The sequence below is a fragment of the Aquila chrysaetos genome, chromosome 17 (genome assembly GCF_900496995.4).
Source record: "Aquila chrysaetos chrysaetos chromosome 17, bAquChr1.4, whole genome shotgun sequence".
NCBI lineage: Eukaryota > Metazoa > Chordata > Aves > Accipitriformes > Accipitridae > Aquila > Aquila chrysaetos.
Genome location: NC_044020.1, coordinates 25,994,505 through 26,011,517, shown reverse-complemented (window position 1 = coordinate 26,011,517; position 17,013 = coordinate 25,994,505). Strand labels below are relative to the sequence as shown.

Below are 17,013 nucleotides of genomic sequence, written 5' to 3'. Positions count from 1 at the left end.
CACAGAGAGCAAGACAAGGAAAAAAAAAAGGAAGAAGCATTTTTTACACTCTGGCTTTATCTCTTGGGCTTTGGTATAAGCAATAAAGACAGAGTGCTGAAAATAGAAATATGTTTGAACAATAGGGGTGTGCGTTTCTCTAGCCTTACCTAGAAAAGCAGCATAAGCTCTTATACTGCCAAACACATTTCAAAGAAACCACAACCTTCCCTTTGCTGATACACAACATTGGCAGCTGGGAGAGCCGTGCCACAGATAAGTGTGTGCCCATGTGTCACACCACCATGTTTCTCAGCTGCAAAAAGTCTAGTCTACATGTCACATAAGCACTCTGATAGATTTGGTTCTCTCTTTCCTTTAGTCTTTATGGGGTGGTTACCAAGGCCTGAATGTTTTTTTTTAGGTCCAGCCCAACAAATGAGGCAGCATAAAGGACTGCAATACTCCACAGAACATCCCCCAAGAGGGACCCTACACTCACCCCTGAACAGGTAGCACACTGCCCTACTAACAACACTGCTAGGCACTATTGGAATTGTTGCTTCACTTCTCAGAAAATGGGAAGGAGCAACTTTCAACTGCCTTGTGTGCAAGACCTGCAGCAGTGCTATATACACTTCACACAGGAAGAGGAAGACTCGTGGGGGTTTTTTTACATCATCTATGTTTTCAATGCATGTAGGTCTGCATGTTTGAGCCCAGACCTGCTTAACACCCCTGCATGTGTACATCCTGCTGGATACAGGCAGAAGCTGACCTCCAGGCCTCCCTGCTGGGGGAAGCTGATGTACACTCCACACCCGAGTATGGACCAAACCTCTTATTTACAACTCTTGAGCCAAACATGGCATGGTAAAGCACACTAACTCTCCAACCATTATTTGAGTCTGGCTATTTGGTGGTCACAGGAGAGCTGCTTTGAGCCTGACCTCCACAGTTAGCACCTGGGTACAACATTGATATTATGAAGGTCCAAAAGTTCATAAATTTAAGCCTCAAGCCTGGCCCTAAAGAAGCAGAGAGTCTGAGAAATGTGACACGAGGCTGGAGTAGCTGCTGCACAGACAGAGCCAAAAGGAGTTTCACCATTCCTGCCCCCTGATGTATCTGACCACAGATCATATGGAAACTAACCCCAGTTATGAAGACAGTATCATTCACTCCTTTTTTCATTCTTTTTGTTAACAGGGCTGGAGTGCACCCTGTCTTGAAAGCACTGTGCTTAAATTAACTTGAAAAGCTGTAGACAAAACACACTTGGTCTCTCTCGGCCAGATTTCATTTCTGTGATCCATAAAATGGCCATAAAAGAAATAATTTATTTTTTTTAAAGTACTGTCTCTCTTCAAAGTAATGGTTAAGAAGAGGTATTATCAAGCCCTAAAGTAACTTACTCATCTGCCTCTCAGAAAAGGAGTTTCTGACTGGAGAACTGCATCTTTACCAGAACACAAACCCACTACAGAAATGCTAAATACACAAAAACATTTCAGACCAAACAGTTTTGAGGCAACTTACTATCTACATCCTAAGCAAAAGCAAACACAGTCTGATCTAATTTAAGTGGATCTTTTACCAAGACCAGGTGGTCAGAAAAGGAATAGTCCTTTAGAAAGTGACTGGGCAAGTTCACTGAAAGAAAAAATCTCATGGTACCTCCTCATAACCAAGGAAAAGCCTAACCTGGGGGTTAAGCAACCATTCAGGGACAGCCCTTGAATACAATTGTTTATACTTAGATTTTTCCCCCAGACCTCTGTTATTGGCCACTGCCAGACAGATGATGGACTAGATTTATCTTTAGCTTAGCTGGTACAACTGCTTTGTTTTCTTAAGACATTTTAACAGCTCAGATCACTTTTTAAAGGACTTAATGGGGGAGAATATGGCTATTGTCTGATGTACATAGGATACAGCAAGAACAAAGGATGACATATTGTTACCAGTTGTCAATGATGACAGCATAAGGCCAGCTCTTAAATTGATCTAATAGTTACAGAAAGTGTAACATTTAACACTTGAAGGGTTTTTGCCACAGAAACATACCCAAAGCTTGCCCCCATCAAAAAGGTTGAAATAGGCCATAGATGGATCATCTAGAGGAGAAAGGGTTTAAGTGTATCCACTTGACTTTCCTCTGATTATGTTTGTAATTCTGACGGTGTTTATTAGTAACTTGGAAACAAAGCAAATGAGCGAAAAGGCACAATTGCCACTGCCACTCTATATGCCACCACTAGCCTGAGCCATTGAGCAGGGAGTGCCTCTGCAGACCCTGCTCTCTGAAGATAACATTACTTTTTGTAAAGCTTACCTTTATGTCTGCAGTACTTCCAGACATAGAACACACATATCTCATCACACTTATCTTGTTTGTTATCCTTTGAAGCTTTAGCAGAGGAATCGTCTTTCTTATCTATGGGAAGGAACACATGAGTCCTTATTGGCCCTACTAAAATACAACTTTAAAAGAAAGACATGGCATTTGGTATTTCATCCCAGAAATAACAAGGAGTTGACTGCAGTAGCCAAGTCAAGCACTTTCACGATCTGACTATCCCCTGTACAGCCCACTGCATGATTTAGGGCTTTGTGACTGACCAATAACCCCTACAATGGAAGAAGGCTCAGTGGAGATGGCCAAGGGCAAAGGCCAAGGGCAATGTGCCCGTGAAGCTCAGAGAGTAATGCGGGCTGTGACCGACCATGGCTGTTGCAAAGAAGCTGACTTGGTCTCAACACAAAGGGGACCAGAGGGTGGCCTCTGCTGTAGATAACTGGCTATGTCAGCTGAGTGGATCAACCGGTGGTATAAACATTTCTCCACAGTTAGCCAGACCAGCATGGGGGCAGTGAATGCAGGGCTCAGGTCAACACAAGGGTATAAGAACTAAACAGCTAACAAAAGAATTTCAAAGAGAGCAACGGGTTTGAGCTGGCTTCAACACACGTATTCCTTCCTGGGGACTGGGGACACCCAGCATCGTGGCGGTGAGCATATTACACAGACCTGTAATGGGAATCACATTGGTATTCTGATTGAACGGTGTATTGCAATTGCTATATTTTGGCAAGAGTAACTTAACATTTCTATTTTGTTTCCAGTGTACTTTGCATCACTCTGCTACATCAGAAATCTCATTGTACTGGGCCTGGCTAGGATAGAGTTAATTTTCTTCATAGCTGCTCATATGATGCTGTGTTTTACATTTTTGACCAAAACAATGCTGATAACACAGTGATGCCCTAGCTTTTGCTCAACAGTGTTTGCACTGCTTCAAGGCCTTCTCTGTTTCTCTCTCTGCCCCTCCAATGAATAGACTGGGGGTGCACAATAGGTTGGGAGGGGACACAACGGGCAGAGGACCCAAACTAACCGAAGATATAGTCCATGCCACATAACATTATGCTCAGCAATAAAAGTTTAGGAGGGTTAGCTACCTTTTGCTCAGGAACTGGCTGGGCTTCAGCCTGTTCATGGGAGGTGGTGAATGACTGCCTTTGCATCACTTGTTTTGCTTTGTTTTCTTCTTTCTTCTTCCACTTACCCTTTGCTTCCCGCCCCTGCTCCCAACCCATCTTGGCCCTCAAGTTTTCTTGCTTTTATTCTTTCTCTCCTCTTCCCCTGTCCCACTGGGGGTCAGGGGAAGTGAGCAAGTGGCTGTGTGGCGCCTAGCTGCCCACCGTGGTTAACCCACAACACTGAGGTAACATCAACTATCTTCAAATAAGTAAATTTGATATTAAACATTATACCCTCCATGCGTGGAATATCTAAAAGAACCTGTTCAGAGAGTATTGGACTCTGACAGGCTTTAAAGCTAAGGCCCTTCTGCCCAGGAGGACAGGAGATTTACGAGTTGATATACCTTCCAGTGAGTGAATAGCAAGACAACTGCTCTACTGACAAAGCTATATCTATTCCCTGGGGACAGAAGGCAAGGAGAGGTATTACATGCATGGATACAACTCTATCTCCTTCCCAGGAAGGAAGCAATGTGTCCAGAACAGTACAGAGATCAATCCCAGACTACTCCCCATTGTGCTGCACAATGCTTGGGCAGAAATCTCAACATTCCTCTGCAGGCCGTCTGGTACTATGGCTTTCAGCATATGGTAGGGTAAGCACATAAACTGCACTCCAACTGCCACAGGGAGCTCTAGGGCTGTATGAAACCAAATCCCAGTGACAACAACTGATCTCAAGACTGGAGGGTTAGAAACAATCCATACCTTTGTCTTTATTTCCAGCTCCTGTTGGCAACTGGTGTTGGCTCTGACCAGGTACATTGCTACTGGGACCTGCATGAAAAGACTGAATGAACAGCACTGCTAGACCAAAACTTCAGCTAGCTGGCAACATCCCAATTTGTGTGTTGAGGATTATGTCCATCACACATGTAATTTTCCACTGGTACTCCACTGCTGATACAAAAGATCAGCAGTAACAGTTACAAATCCCAGCTAGTCACTGTTACCGGCACACACTCAATAGCAATTCTGCATGCAGCATTTTAGACAACAGTAATGCAGCTCTCCCTTCCACATGACTCAGCCATGAGTTACTCCATTCCTGAAAGCAGATCAATGGCAGAAGGGGAAAAGATATATACATGTTGTAAGAGAGGAAATAGGAAAGCTGGTTCCACATGGAAGCTGTTGGTACTTATCTAGATATTTACCTTCTGAAGGTGGCACATGCAGTGTGGAGTCCACTGTCTGCAAATGCATCATCGAATCTTTAACACTGCTAACTGTCGTTTTTTTCAATGGATTTTCTCTTGGTTTGTAATTGTGTACTGAAAGCATAGAAAGGATGATGGGGTTTAGCTGTGAGGTAAGCCAGGAACAGCTTCTACCTCTTATCAAACTCAGAATCCTATTTAAACAGTGTTTCTTACAACTTACTCTTCCCCTTCTTGAGTTCCTTGTTGAATTCCACATGCTTGTGATCACATATAGCTTGGATGTTTGAAGCTATATTCCTATCGACACCTCCAGTTTCCAACACTCTCAATGCATGAGTATCCAAGAGGTTATGGGACCTCTTGCATGGAACAAATCTACATTCCCCTTGGAGAAAGTGTCGACAAATATGAAGCCTGTTGCAGTTGTTTTGCTGGCTGCAGGTGTTATCTTTTCTGTTGTAAAACTGGCAGACCTAGAAGTGGGGAGGGATAGATACAACACGAAATGGAAAAGCACATTAAAATCAGTAATTTTTTTCTTTGTTCTATAGGCATGCAGCTTTAACAGCAGAAAAACGGTGACTAAAAGGCATGTGTTCATTGTGACTTCTTTAATCTGGACTTCTTTAATTCCAATTTCTTGCACAGAAGAGCCAGCATTTTCAGCTGACTCATGCATTTTCAATTTTGAAGTTGTGCAGAGTTTTTTTTCCAAGAAAAAGAAAAGCCAATCTAACAAGCATTCATTTTTGGCACTCCTAAGCAAGACAGTTGCATAACAACTGAATGTTTTACAGTTATTCTATTAAAAAAAGAGAAAAACAGAAACAAAACCAACAACAACTCAAACCAAAACCATAACAAAGAGCAAAGAACTAGTGTCTCCATAAAAACATGTATATTGTGTCAAATAAGGTATTATTTCATGGAGCTGAAACTGCATTTGCACTTCTTATTTGTAAAGCTCATTCCGCATTGAAGATTTGGGCATCTAAAAATGGTATGAAGAACGCTTTGAGATTAGAGTACATACGGAAAAAGCAACACACTTCTTTATTCCTCTACTCACCAAAAAAAGAGATATGCAGTGCATTGGACCCAGGGAACAAATCACACACCAAAAACTCCTTCATATTGTCCACCAAGCACCACAGCAACACTTCTGCTCCTGCAGCACAGAGCGGCAGCCCGTAACAAGGAACCTGCTTTGAGGAGGACACACAGCTGCCTGGCAGGCTGCCTCAACATCGCACCAGAACTGTCACAGATCCTCTCCCAAACCCTGTTCCAAGCAACAGGAACAGGTTTTATGCTGTGTTGCTATTGAATATATATAGATTTACGTGTCAACTAGGGAATTAAAGATTGCTGGGATGGCAGTGTTAAAAAGACTGAAACATCAGGCCAGTTTCAATTGCAAAACAACACTTTACTGGATTCATATTCACTAATGATACCCATTGCCAAAGGTGAGTTCATCGTCGCTATCTGTCAGTATCATGTACAGAACAATTAGCCTTCACAAACTTACTCTAAATTAGGTGGGAGCATACAAAGCCATGGAACTGATATAATTTCAGTGAGCACTGATGGCTACTATCCTTGATGATTCTTAGCCTCCGAGAGAAGCAGAAACCGAAGGGGGTTGTCTTTTTTCTTCCCCATCTTCCCTCTCTCATTGTGGGTGCTTCTTGCTTTTCTGCCCTTAACACCCCAAAGAATGCTCTCATTTGCTTTTGACATCTTATTTTTGGGATCTGGACTTGTTCTAGTTTTGCTTGTTCTACTGGATTATTCTGCTTCCATCACATAGCCTTCCTGCGTGCTCTGCAGGATTTTAGTTCTATCAGATATCTTGCAGGTTTTACTTCTACATGTTTTCCTGCACCCTGTTTGTGCAACCGTATCACAACTTTCCATTTACCCCTTGCAATTATGACTATTATTTATATATTTAAGCTTAACTGCATCACAAAATGCTATCAGTGGTGCTACAATCTGTTGGGTACCCATGGAAGGTGCTGGCAGACAGGGGTGGCCTCTGTGATAAGAAGCCAGGTGCTGCCTCATGCCGGACACGGCCGGCTCCAACAGACCCACTGCAGGACATGGCTGAGCCCATCGGCCAAGCTGGTGGCACCTCTGGGAAAACATATTTAGGAAAGGGAAAAACGCTACACAGTAGTGAGGGGGAGTGGGTGGGGAAAGTGTGAGAAACAGCCCTGCAGACACCAAGGTAACAAGAAGGAAGGGGAAGAGGTGCTCCAGGTGCCCGAGCAGAGATTCCCCTGCAGGCCCACCTACAGCTGCTTGTCCAGGACTGTGTCCAGGCGGCTTTTGAATACTCCCAAGGGACGGAGACTCCACAACCTCTCTGGGCAACCTGTGCCACTGCTCAGTCACCCTCACAGTAAAAAAGCATTTCCTGATGTTCAGAGGGAGCGTCCTGTGTTTCAGTTTGTGCCCATCATCTCTAGTCCCAGGCATCATTGAGAAGAGCCTGGCTCTGTCCTCTTTACACGTTCCCCTTCAGGTGTTTGTCAACATTGATGAGATCCCCGAGCCTTCACTTCTCCAGGCTAAACAGAGCCAGCTCTCTCAGCCTGTCCTCATGTGACAGATGCTCCAGTCCCTTCATCATCTGAGTGGCACTTTGCTGAACTCCTCTTCCAGTAGCTTAATCACTCTTTTGTATTAGGAAAATAAATTTTGGAAAATTAATTTTGGACCTATTTTCAGCTCATGTAGCAGGCCACTGTGAAAAACATAATGAGAAGACAGCGACTTCCAGTTTACCTGTAGGCCTCGGTTGCAGGGGCCCATACATTATCATTAGTGACAGCCACATAATGAAAGCACATACCATGCCATTAGCATGAACTGCCTTTAACAATACAACCTGCATGTACTGTTTGTAAGAGCTTGTTCCTATAGAGATGCATAAGAGCATAATGCTCTCAGTGAACCTCGGTGTACCATCTAGAATGTTCAGTTTTATATGGATAGAAGACCAATAGCTTTGGGGTTTTTTGGAGGAGTTTTGGGGGGGGTTGTTCCCCCCCCCCCAAAAAAAAAAAAAAATTATAAAGATGTGAAGAACAGCAAGGGTGCTGAACCTCAACATGGATGGGAATTCTGCACAGCAAGCCATGGTCCTACCGGATAGTTCTGTCTGATGCTGTATTGTTGTGGGTTCCCATGACATCAGAAGGGACACCTAATATTTATTCTCATTATAACCTTTAGTAATAACAAGCTATTTATCTTAAGCATCATGTGCCTTTCTTAGTGAGATTCAAAAGTACCTGCACCTGCCAACGCAAAGCAATTATTCACTGACTCCAGAATTTTGGGTAAGTCACTTCATTTTTCTCTCCTTCATTGTCCCAACTTTGTCCAAGGAGAATGCAGAAAGGCTTATCGACTACAGAGCCCTCTAAGATCTATGTATCAAGACCAAATGCAAGTGCTAGGTAATAACAAACAGTCTTGTGGAGATGTTTTGCAACTTCAGTCACTAAAGAACTCAAATCTTACATCACTGCCAAGGGAGGGTCTTCCTCAGTTGAAGAATGTTGCTCTGTCTTGGGGGCCTGATACCACTCAAAGTGTTACCTTCATCTAAAACGTACATGGCTTATCTAAGTGCCTACCTAACAAGAATAGTGAGTTAAGGCTTTAAACATGCAATTTGTTTTTCCACCCTCTAAGTGGAGATAACTGTTCAAGTTACTGAGCTGGAAACAGTTAGTCCAACACCCACCAGAGACAGACAATCAAGCACAAACTAAGGGCTATGATACAAAATTGTACAGTAGTCCCTTGGTTGGAAGGAATAATATAGTTGTCTGGGTGTTTCTAGAAAAACTTAAAATCACTGCTTCCTTAATAGGTCTTTCCGCAACCCAGACTTTCCCCCTTAACTTTAATATCCTCTCCTTTCTAGAAACTTTCTCCTCCAGGAACACCACTAATCAAAACCAGAAGCAGAGAGGATAGTTTGTCACACAGCCTGAAGCTGGTTTAAGAAATATCAAAAAAAGCATAAGACTTATGTCAGACACTGGTTTGGGGGGCCAGAGCACAGGAATTGCTTTTGTGCTTCCATTTTCCTGCTCAAGAGAGTACCAAAAAAAAAAAAAAAAAAAAAGCAACTAAAATACAGAACTGGGTAAAAGCTGAGAGGGTACTAAAAATACAAACATTTTGTCTGGGGCACCCATTACACAAAATGTCACTTTAGGGTAGTGGAGATACCAGCCACTTAATTTACAAAGTGAAGCTCCCAGAGATTTAGACACTGAATCTGGTTGAGAGCAATTTTGTAGGGTATCTAGAGGAAGATGCATTAAAAGATAATATTAGTATGCATGATGAAATTTTTACACGGGAGCATCAGAATAAACTACCAAACCAGAACAAAGTGCTGCCTCAGCTAAATAAGGAATCCACTGTTTAGCTACATCAAGAAAGCACACTGCCCCTTGCATTTGCCAAGAAACAAAAAAAAGGAGAGCCAGAAAGAAGGTGAGAGAAAGTGTAAAAACCCCTGATTTGGGAGTGCTGTTGTGTTTTTCTCACCCTGGACCCCAGTTCGGGTCACAAAAGACCAAAGTTTCCTCTTGCTTGAGAACTTCATACATGCTATTTGTCAGCACACAGCCAGTCGGCATTTCTAAGCAAGAAACAGCCAAGTCAGCTTTCACACCCCTCTCCCCAGCTCTCACGTTTATAAATGGCCTGCATAAATCACTGTTTTCTGTTGTTTCTGCTATGTTACTCCATAATAGGAGTTAAGGTGCTTGATTAGAGCTAATTAATGATGCCTGCCAGCAGTGAGGGCTGAACAGATCTATAGATAAGAGCTTAAGAGTAATACCAGTCAATGACGGTTGGTATCTGCTCATTATTGGGAGTAATTAAACAAGAAACACTTAAGTTTTAGATACAGCTGAGCGGGACAAAGATATTATTAACCCTCCTCGCTCATCACCACCATACTACTTGAATCTGCCAGCACAACATATTTTAAAACACTTAAAAAAAAAAAAAAAAATCTATTTTGTCAAAGCCCAGCACTGTCGCAGCAGGGAATAAGAAAACAATAGAATTGTTATGCCAACAGATCTGTGGCGATTATAAACTCCAAAAGACAAGGGTAACAGGCAGTACTCTGGTAATTTCTTAACCAGCTGTAGCCAGAACAGAATATTCATGGCTTTGAAACAGCCGTATCTTGAAGATATCATTGCCCTTATACACACATGCAGAACCAGAATGGATTGTTCAGCCTAATTTAACAAAATCAGTGACTTGCATACAAACAAGACAAAGGCTGCCTCATAGAAAATTAGTGTGCAAAAACTCAGTGCACTTTGGAAGGGGCAGATTTTACACAAAACTGACTGCAGTCACTTGGTCATTTTCTTACAGATTTTTCTTACCCTCAAGAACCAAAATGTGCAGGCCTACTGTCCTGATTTCAGCAGGGATAGAGTTAATTTTCTTCCTAGTAGCTGGTACAGTGCTGTGTTTTGGCATTAGCACCAGAATAATGTTGATAACACACTGATGTTTTAGTTGTTGCTAAGTAGTGCTTATCCTAAGCCAAGGACACAAACCAGGGAGGAGGTAGACAAGAAGCTGGGAGGGAGCATAGCCTGGACAGCTGACTCGAACTAGCCAAAGGGATATTCCATACCACAGAACATCATGCTCAGCATATAAACTGGATGGAATTGGCTGGGGGGATCCCATCGCTGCTTGAGGGCTAGCTGGGCATCAGTCAGCGGGTGGCGAGCAATTGCATTGTGCATCACTTGTCTTTCTTGGGTTCTGTTTCTCCCTCCTATTGTTATCTTGCTTTTCATTACTACTACTATTATTATTATTATATTATATTTTATTTCAATTATTAAACTGTTCTTATCTCAATCTATGAGTTTTACTTTTTTTTTTTTTCTGATTCTCTTCCCGATGCCACCAGGGGGAGGGAGGAGTGAGCAAGCAGCTGCATGGTGCTTAGTTGGTGGCTGGGGTTAAACCACGACACCTACATAGGCTGGAAAAGGAAAGGGGCCCTGCTTCCAAGTCTCCATCATCTCTTGGAGAAGAGCCAACAAACTGGTTTTTTGTCAGGCCTTTTATCCTGTAAGCATGTACAACTGTTGTGATCTTTCACCTACGCCTTGCTTACCTCAATGTCTGTAAATCTCTGGTGAAGTTGCTGACTTTTTTTATTCGCTTGTTTTGACTAACTTTATGGCTATCCTGTTGGGATAACAGGAATGGCACGCAAAACAGGCTGTAGCCTTGCTGTCCACTGCCTGCTGTCAGACAGCAGGTCTTCTGCTGACAAGTCAGAGATGACATGGACTTATCCAGGTGCAAGCCTTCTGGTATTTATGTAAGCAACTCAATTCTCAGTGTTTAACAGTTTTATTGCTGTTATTTTTTTGGTTATAAGTACACAGCACTTTCACAACTCTGGCTCTATATTGTTTCTTCTGGTGCTTTCACACACAGCCGTTCCCATTCATACTTCATTCAGACTAAACTTCAGACTACTGTTACATATCTTAACAGCTTGAAGTTGAGATCAGAACTCCATATTCTCACTCGCCCTCTCCCATTCCTCATTAACAAAAGCTTCTCTTAAGAAATCAGTACAACTCACATCAGGGAGGAGGAAAGGGTCATTCTGGAGAAGCAGGACTCGCAGCTCATCCTCATTAAGGCCAGACAACTCATGGGTCTTTAGAACTTTTTTGTTCTCCGCATTGATGATGTCGTGCAAGTACTTACAAGATCTGCAAGAAAATACACAGAAATATCAATGTTTACATCTTCTGTCAAGTTGATTTAAAGAAGTACCTCAGATAACATGCAACTTGAGAAAAGCCATGGGGAGAAAGGTAGTTTGGCAAAAGTCCCGGTGAACATCTCTGTAATTAGCTAGAAAATGGACCAAACAGCATAATAACTCTGTGAAATACAGTAGCATTATTATCCCCATTTTAAACATTAATGTGGCCAGACCACTTTTAAGAAAGCTAGCAGCACAGATTTGAAGCCAAGTCTGACTACCCCACACTTCCTTCCCCTCCAGTAAGAGGCAAGTCAAGTGACACGACCAGAACAGCTAGAGGGAAAGCTAATTTTAGAGGAATACATCAATAACGGTGAAAGTTGCAGCACCCTTGATTTTGTGAACGTAAAAGGTTTTTGCCCCAGAGATGGAATGTAAAAAAAGATGCAAGAATCTGAGAGCACAAAACAGAGAGATAATGAAGCTGAAAACAACACAATTTGTTATCTTTACTGGCAGGGAAGTTTAAACAAAAGAAAACAAACCAGACCTAAAACCCCAAGTTCATTAACTTCTGAGTTTTGGATAAAAAAGCAATTAAATGACAATAGCAAAGACGCTGGTGCCACTAACCCAAGAAAAATGTCTGAAGCGAGTATGAACTAGAGAGATTGCAATTTTTTTTGCATCTATTTGAAAAGATACTGCAAATAAATAATAAGAGGAGAAACATAGTCAACCTGTGCATGAATCAACGCAGCAAAATACAGCTTCCTTACATCTTGCTCTTCAAAAGCATGATTTGATACAGCCTTAAGACTAGAGGTACTCAACCAATAAAAGTACCTGTTAATCTATCAGACTCAGGTCTCTGCTCCCCTTATCCCTTTCACCTCTAGTTAACTCCTGAAACTCCCCTTGTGAAAGCTTTTTTACCTCATGCTGTGTCTGATCCAATCCTTCTGTACAGGCCCTTGTGTAGTCATTTCGCCCCGACCCCCTGCTACCTGTTGGACACAGTGCTTTGTAAGCAAATAAACAAGAATGCAAAGTCTGAAGGGCAGAAGTGTGCCATCTTTGCTCCTGAGAAACAATATCCTAAGGATATTAGATTCTGTAGGCACTTGATTAATGGCTATGAAGGTAGGTGAGCTACAGAGTATTTGAGGTGGGAGCCACCACCAGCATTCCTCCACAGTTAACTTCAGATTCCACCAACAGGCACACAGTGATCTACATCAGTTGAGCATGTATTTCTAAGTCAAAGGTTGAAACAGTCCACAAATACAATGATAACTAATCAGCTGAGTTTAATAACACATTTAGAAAAAAAAGCAGTGAAAAGTTACTTGCCAGACACAAGTTAAAAACAGGTTTAACTGGACTAAAATCCTGATTCCACTAAATAGGAAGACCCCAGTAACTTGCACAGACACTTTATCTTTCCAGAGATTCTAAAACAAAAAAGATGCAAGATCTGGAAGCAAGGCTAGATTTTATCTTATCAGTTAAAAAATATTGTCTTGATCCATGTGGTCCACCTAGCAGTATTTCTGCCCCTTCATTTTAATCAACCTCCCTCCCACAAAAGGCATACTCATTGAGTATATAATAATTATATAATAATTATATTATATATTATAATACAACAATAATGTAATATATAGCAATTATATCATTATAAAATTATTATAAAATAATTATTAATTATTAGCCTATACAAAGGTGATTTTAAATACTTAGTGCTATTGAGAGGACAGAATCGTTTGTCATTACAAAGGGAATCACCTCATTGCACATTTTAGTTCACATGGAGTCATCCAGCACAAGTGCCTACATGCATTTTAAGGTATTTCTAACAGTGAATAACATGGAAGCTTATCGTACCGTCAGTAAAGAGAGAAACAGTGAGAAAATCCTAGTGTCCTAATACTTTGCTAGGACCTGAGATAGATGTGGCCTTTCCCCTCCATGTTTTTCAGACCCAAGCGCAGAGCGAGCTATTTTGCTGGGGCAGAAGAGGAAGAATCTGGTGGGGTATCAGCATTTTATTAACACTGCAACAGCGCAAGACCTGCGGCTTCGGGGCTTAAACTGTGAATTCTTCCAACAGAGCTCACTGCTGCCGTTGATTGTCACTGAAAAGCTTCTGGTTTTCACTTCTACATTTGTTTTTTTGCCTCCTTTATCGTTATTTTTTTAATCTAGGTACTCCCTTTGGCCAGTCTGTGCCTAGAGAAGCTGCCGGGCCTAGCCTTCCTACGAGTTCTCTGTATGTCCAGAGAACGGGACTGATGTACATGGGAAATTAAACACTGCTTCTCAGAGAAACGGCTGTATGTGGAGCAGTGACTTGCAGCAAAATTAAACGCTCATAACTTTCCAGAAGGAAACCAGACAGCATGATAATGTTGGAGATATGCAAGAAATAAAAAAAGAATGCTACTTCACCTCTGTAAGGAGTAAAGGAGCCCTGACATACAGGAGCACCCAGATAAGCACAAGGGGTACTCTACTACTGATAAAATCAAGTTCAGCTACTTGAACTTTGAGTGAACTATCCTAATTAACAGTAAAAACCCCATCCTTGGGTAGGGAAAGCCCCCTACCAACAGAAGCCCCTTCCTCACTGTTGTGGTTTAACCCCAGCCAGCAACTAAGCACCACAGAGCAGCTCGCTCACTTCCCCCCCACCCAGCGGCCTGGGGGAGGGAATCTGGAAAAAAAAAAAAAAAGTAAAACTCATGGGTTGAGATAGGAACAGTTTAATAGAACAGAAAAAAAGGAAACTAATAATGATAATGGTAACACTAATAAAATGACAATAGTAATAATAAAAGGATTGGAATATACAAGTGATGTACAATGCAATTGCTCACCACCCGCCGACTGACACCCAGTTAGTCCCTGAGTGGCACTCCCTCCACCCCCACTCCCCCCAGTTTATATACTGGGCATGACGTCCCATGGTATGGAATACCCCTTTGGCCGGTTTGGGTCAGCTGCCCTGGCTGCGTCCCCTCCCAGCTTCTGTGCCCCTCCAGCCTTCTTGCTGGCTGGGCATCAGAAGCTGAAAAATCCTTGACTTCAGACAAAACACTACTTAGCAACAACTGAAAACATCAGTGTGTTATCAACATTCTTCTCATACCAAACTCAAAAACATAGCACTGTACCAGCTACTAGGAAGACAATTAACTCTATCCCAGCTGAAACCAGGACACTCACTGAACACGAGCAGTAAAAAAGGAGGATGCCGCGGCTTGGAAGTGGAGACCAAGCTCTCGAGAACCAGGAGCAAGGGTGACAAAGTGGAACTGTAAAAGTACTGGTAACTGTTGCTCTGAACGTTTAAACCCTGCTGCGTGTTCAGCAAGGTGTGCTAGATCTGTGGAGTCACCACCTGGCACCTGCCTCTGCGCAGACATGACATAAATATCTCAGCTCTGTGTGTAATAGGCTCTTCGCGCACCGGGTGAGGAACCCCATTTCGGGACAACACTAGCGCTTTGCTTTTTTCTTACTAGAGAAATATAGGTAGGCAAGCGGCTTTAACACCAAAAAAAAAAAAAAAAACCCAACCAAAAAAAACCCCCACATCATACTGACAAAGCATCATGGTTTAGGCCCAGCCGGCAACTAAGCACCATGTGGGTGCTCACTGCTCCTTCCCCCCCGCCCCAGTGGGACAGGGAGGAGAGCAGGAAGAAAAAGGTAAAAACCTGCGGGTTGAGATAAGGACTGTACAACAGGGCAACGCGGAGGGAAGAAACAATACCGATACTACCCATAAAAGATAATATGAAGCGAGTGATGCACAGCACCATTGCTCACCGCTCGGAACCCGATGCTCAGCCCGTTCCCGAGCTGCGATTTCCCCCCCCCCCCCGCGGTTTATACCGAGCATGACGTCACATGGTATCGAATATCCCCTCGGGTCAGCCATCCTGCTTGCGTCCCTTCTTGCGAAAACGAACTTTATCCCAGCCGAACCCAGGACACAAAGAAAACCGGGCTTCCGAAAACCGAAACCGACCGCGCTCGCTTGGGGCTCCTAGCAAGCACACCGAGAACATCCTTCGCCGATACGGGGCTGTACCCGGGGGCGGGGGGGGACGGACACCGGGCCTCTCTCCTCCTGCGGGGAGCCGGGGCAGAAGGGGCTTCCCGGTGAGCGGGAGAACCGGGGGCGGCCGGTTGCGGGGAGAGGCCCGGCGGGGTTCGGGTGTGGGGGTGTGGGGGTGCCCCCCCCCGCCCCGGCGCTCACCTGGGCCCCAGGTTGCACCTTCCCATGAGGTGGAGCTTGCAGAGGTGCAGCCGCTCGCAGCCCCAGCACTCCTTGCGGACGCAGGTCCGCACGGCCGACACGGCCAGGACCTCCGCGCCGCCGCCGCCGCCGTCCCGCAGCACCAGGAACCGCTGGGGCCCCACCGCCGACAGCGTCTCCTCCAGCTGCTGCGCCGAGAGACCGATGCGCTCTCGGAGCTCCGGCAGCCCCAGCCGCCCGCCATGGGCGCACAGGGTCTTGGTGAGGAAGCAGCACACCGCCGGGTCGCTCATCGTCCTCCCTTCGCCTCAGCCGGACGCGAAGCGACGGGACGGGACGAGCCCGGGAGGCGGGGCGGGACTCGGCGGCCGCCGCCCGGGCGGGCTCGGGAGGAATCGAAACCGAAGGCGGTGGGCGGGGCCTGCGGCTGAGGGAGCGCTGAGGGCTGAGGCGGGAAAGCGGCGGCGCCGGCGTCCGCCGAAGGGTTTCCTCACCTCGCCTCGCCTCGCCTCGCCTCGCCGCTAACTTCTGCCCTCTCTGCCTGCACGGAGCACAAAGGTAGTGCAGAGCGTTAAGCCCATGACGTAGGAGAAAAACTCGGCGTACCCGAGTGATTCTGGCACTCGTGTCGAAACGCCGCGACTTGTCTTTCTTCCAGGTTGGCAGCCGGCTGCTGGTGGACGCTGCGGGCGCCCTGTGAGGGGGTGTGAAGCAGAGAGGTGACCCGTTCCCGCTCATGGTGAAGCAGGGCTTGGGGGGGGGTCTGCGGGACTGGGGAGGAGCACGGCAAATACTGGAGCGGGAAGACGGGGAGAGGGCTGAGCGCTCAGTCCATTTGAGGTGAGCTTTCGCGCTCAAACTCTTCGGCGATGCAAGCTTAAGGAACGGTTAAGTATCAGCTGCTCCCTCTGGATCTGGAAGTTAATCTCGAAAATAAAGTGAATGCCAGCCTGCGTCGCCCGGCGCTAATGCCTGATTTGAAAGGCACGTGAAACTGCACGGTCACAGTCGCGATCGCTGCTCGGGACATGCAAAGAGAACCGCCTCAAGGACTGGGACCAAGGTGGCGCAGTCTGTGGTTTTGCTCTTTCTTTGTTGAAGGGAAGGTTATGGAAGGATCTTTTCACCGGGTATATTTCCCCATATTTGCCCTCTTGCTATGATACATAACAAATGAAGTGATTTTAAAAATGCAATAGAAAAGGAGAGGTAGAAGGAGGAGTTTCCTGCATCACTTCCAGCTTTAGAAA

At 44.6% G+C, this 17,013-nt stretch overlaps 1 protein-coding gene across 2 annotated transcripts in view; it reads right to left on the bottom strand.

Annotated features, from left to right (window-relative positions):
- Positions 1–16,167, bottom strand: part of LOC115352532 (zinc finger CCCH-type antiviral protein 1-like) — a 30,725-nt gene extending 14,558 nt beyond the window's left edge. The window contains exons 1-6 of one of the 2 annotated variants that reach the window (XM_030040862.2): positions 15,764–16,167; positions 11,365–11,497; positions 4,909–5,161; positions 4,683–4,799; positions 4,234–4,302; positions 2,315–2,416 (exon numbers count right to left, since the gene is read on the bottom strand). In XM_030040862.2, coding sequence (XP_029896722.1) covers positions 2,315–2,416; positions 4,234–4,302; positions 4,683–4,799; positions 4,909–5,161; positions 11,365–11,497; positions 15,764–16,056 — 967 coding nt within the window. In that variant the 5' untranslated portion in view covers positions 16,057–16,167. Of the gene's footprint in view, positions 1–2,314; positions 2,417–4,233; positions 4,303–4,682; positions 4,800–4,908; positions 5,162–5,757; positions 6,880–11,364; positions 11,498–15,763 lie in introns of those variants that run through there. The other variant, XM_041129505.1, reaches the window with a different exon arrangement.
- Positions 16,168–17,013: the final 846 nt, after the last annotated feature.